General features: G+C 37.3%; 1 protein-coding gene across 2 annotated transcripts in view; it reads left to right on the forward strand.

Annotated features, from left to right (window-relative positions):
- Positions 1-267: 267 nt before the first annotated feature.
- LOC107690805 (egl nine homolog 1-like) overlaps positions 268-3,439 on the forward strand; it is a 24,560-nt gene continuing 21,388 nt past the window's right edge. For both annotated transcript variants that reach the window (XM_016489218.1, XM_016489219.1), the window contains exon 1: positions 268-1,031. In XM_016489218.1, coding sequence (XP_016344704.1) covers positions 360-1,031 — 672 coding nt within the window. In that variant the 5' untranslated portion in view covers positions 268-359. The remainder of the gene's footprint in view (positions 1,032-3,439) is intronic.

Consider the following 3,439-nt stretch of genomic DNA (forward strand, 5'->3'; position numbering starts at 1 on the left):
TTTATACTGTACAAACCGTATTTTCTATTGCCCTACACCAACCCTACCCCTAAACCTACCACTTACAGGAAACTTTCTGCATTTTTAGAATTTCAAAAAAACATGTCGCGACATGTTAAACTCAATTTCACTCTCAGCCCGCCTTCAGTGTGTGTGTGTGTGTGTGTGTGTGTGTGTGTGTGTGTGCGTGTGTGAATGAAACGAGGCGGGGCCTATTTAGAAGTTGGCCACCCTTGGCCACGCCCACGCGAATGACGTCAGAGGCTCGGTTTGTACTAGCGACGTGCGGAACTCGAACCCACACAACTCACGCAAGAACGCGAGCTCGAGCCAGGACGGAGCCGTTTGTTTAACGGAGAATGCGTGAATATTCGCGTGGGGAAAGACTGGATTTAAAGGGCCAGCAGCACGCAAACATGGACCGAAGCGCTACGGTTCTGGGTCCGGATCGTGATAAACAGTATTGCGAGCTGTGTGGAAAGATGGAAAACCTTTTAAAGTGCGGTCGGTGCCGGATTTCCTTCTACTGCAGCAAGGAGCATCAGAAGCAGCACTGGAAAAAACACAAACTCACCTGCAGAGAGGCTGATAAGACCAAGATAGTGCCTCAAACTCCTCATCAGCTGGAGAAAACAACTGATCCAGACAGAAAAGATCTGATCAACAGAACCGAAAGCTTAGAAACGGACAGCAGCAGCAAACCCCAAACCCACAAACTGGCCACTGACTATATAGTCCCATGCATGAACAAACATGGCATTTGTGTAGTGGACAGCTTTCTGGGTGAAGACATCGGGCTGTCCATACTGGAGGACGTGAGAGCTCTCCAGCAGACTGGTAAATTCACTGATGGACAGCTGGTGAGTAAGAAAAGTGACTCTACTAAGGACATAAGGGGGGATCAAATCACTTGGATCGAGGGGAAGGAGCCTGGATGCGAGAAGATCTGCTTCTTGATGAGTCGCGTGGATGACCTGGTCAGGAATTGCAATGGTAAACTGGGAAACTATTCAATAAATGGAAGGACTAAAGTAAGTATGCGTCAGTCATAGCGTGGATGATTTATTAACACTGGCTCATCAGGGTTGCATCATTGTTTTAAAGAACTGTATGAGTTACTGTCTACAGTGTCAGTGCAATCTGCTGATTTAAAGGGATAGTAAACCAAAAAAAGAAAAGAAAAAAAAAGCAAATTCTGTCATCATTTGTGACCCTAAGTGTCAATTTTTCAAAATTGAGAGTTATACATAATCCGAAAGCTGAATAAAGAAGCTTTCCATTGATGTACGGTTTGTTAGGATAGGACAATATTTGGCTGAGATACAACTATTTGAAAATCTGGAATCTGAGGGTGCAAAAAAATAAAAAATAAAAATATTGAGAAAATCACCTTTAAAGTTGTCCAAATTAAGTTCTTAGCAATGCATATTACTTATCAGAAATTAAGTTTTGATATATTTATGGTAGGAAATTTACTAAATATCTTTATGGAACATGATCTTAATGAACGTAATATCCTAATGATTTTTGGCATAAAAGAAAACTGGATAATTTTGACCCATACAATGTATTGTTGGCTATTGCTACAAATATAACCGTGCGACTTATGACTGGTTTTGTGCTCCAGGGTCACATTTACACACCCGTATGTCGTTCCAAAGCTGTATGCATTTCTTTCTCTGCTAAACACAAAATAAGATATTTTAAATAATCAAAGAGTTCCCATTGACTTCCATTGTATTTTTTTTTGTCCATACAGTGAAAGTCAATGGGATCCGAAACTTAGTTACCAACATTCTTCAAAATATCTTCTTTCGTCTTTCAAAGAAGACAAACTGTGATGTTAACTGCACACTTTACTCCCATTTTGCTGAAACTAATGCAGTTCAATGTTATTTTAAAGTTTTTTTTTAAATGAGTATTGGTCAAAAGATGCATCTCCTCATTCTTTATTATATGTTATTATATATGTTATTATGAGTTTTACCATTTAGAGTAATAGTAAAATCACCAAACTACAAAACAACACAAATGGAAAAATGGTGATTATGTAGAGACAAAAAATTAAAAACTTTTTGATTCCCGCTCTGCACGCTGTTAACGTTCTCACAACCAACTTCATGAGGTGCATCCTGGGAACTGAAGGAGTTGACATGCATGCTTTTCCTTCCCTGTCTGCTGGCTTTCATTACAGTATTGCTTGCTTGCTTGCTTAAAAAGAAGTCAGAATTTCAGTGTTATTACATTAATATAATAACCAAAGTGATGGATGCATTTTTGAACACACTATATATATTTTCAATTATTTAATACATTATTCTATTTGATTCTCTCACTTTAGTGTTGTTTCAAACCCATATGACTTACTTTCTTCCATATAACACAAGAAACGTTGCATGTTTTCCATGCAATGAATGCATATAGGCTGTTAAGCTCCAAAAAGAACAACAACAACAAAAAACTCCATAAAAATGTCACAACTCGTCTTGATTGGTTGATTAACAAAGCCTGAATTTCAGTGTTATCAGACTGATGCTGATCATTGTGGCTTGGCTGATATAGGCTATTAGTTACTATTTATTATAGATATTTTGTGACTTGCATAGTTCATTTTGGATATAATTATTGTGAAAGCAACATGTGTGAGCTACTGGGAAACTATTTTGGTTAATTTCACTGTGTCATTTCCAGAGTGGCTGCATTCTTTCCCATTTTTTTGTCTGGCAAATTGTGATTTATTCCTTTATTTTTGGGTTAGGTAGGAAAGTAATAGTTTCTGCAAAGAAAATTACAGTGAGTATTTATATTTAGATTCTGTTAGAAGCTTTGAGCAACAGTTTCATTTTTTTCTTTGCAAAAACGGCCTGCAACTGCACGCATTAATCTCAACACACTGCAACGCCAAGGTCATGGGTTTGATTCCCAGGGAATGAACTGATAAAGTGTGTATCTTGAATGCAATGCAAGTCTGTGTTAATGCCAATTATATTTGGGTTGTTATTCCCTTGATTTGATGATATAAACACAGATCTGCGAACAAAAACATTGAGTTTTCCTTGAAGTTTACTCTAACCATATATTTGCCATGACAGCCAGTGCAATTACCAAAAGAATAAAAAGATTATTGCATAGGCAGCTTTGCACAGTGGAAGTCTTTTTCTGTGCTCTAACAATTGTAATCACTAGCACTCAAAAGTCTAAACACACTTGACAGAATTGGTTTTTCATGGTCATAAAAACTTCCTAATGCAAACGATTATGCCTAAATGATGGAAATATATTTTGTAGGCATATATTTCTTTAGAAAAGAATGTTTTTAATGCGGAAGTTGGAGCAGATGAAGAGTGTAGTTTAAGTTGAAGTGCTAAAATAACTAAAGCTAAAACGGTACAAAAATTGTTACTTGTGAAAAAAATATTGCTGTAAAAACGATTAATCG

The sequence above is a fragment of the Sinocyclocheilus anshuiensis genome, unplaced genomic scaffold (genome assembly GCF_001515605.1).
Source record: "Sinocyclocheilus anshuiensis isolate Anshui unplaced genomic scaffold, SAMN03320099.WGS_v1.1 scaffold2584, whole genome shotgun sequence".
Lineage (NCBI taxonomy): Eukaryota > Metazoa > Chordata > Actinopteri > Cypriniformes > Cyprinidae > Sinocyclocheilus > Sinocyclocheilus anshuiensis.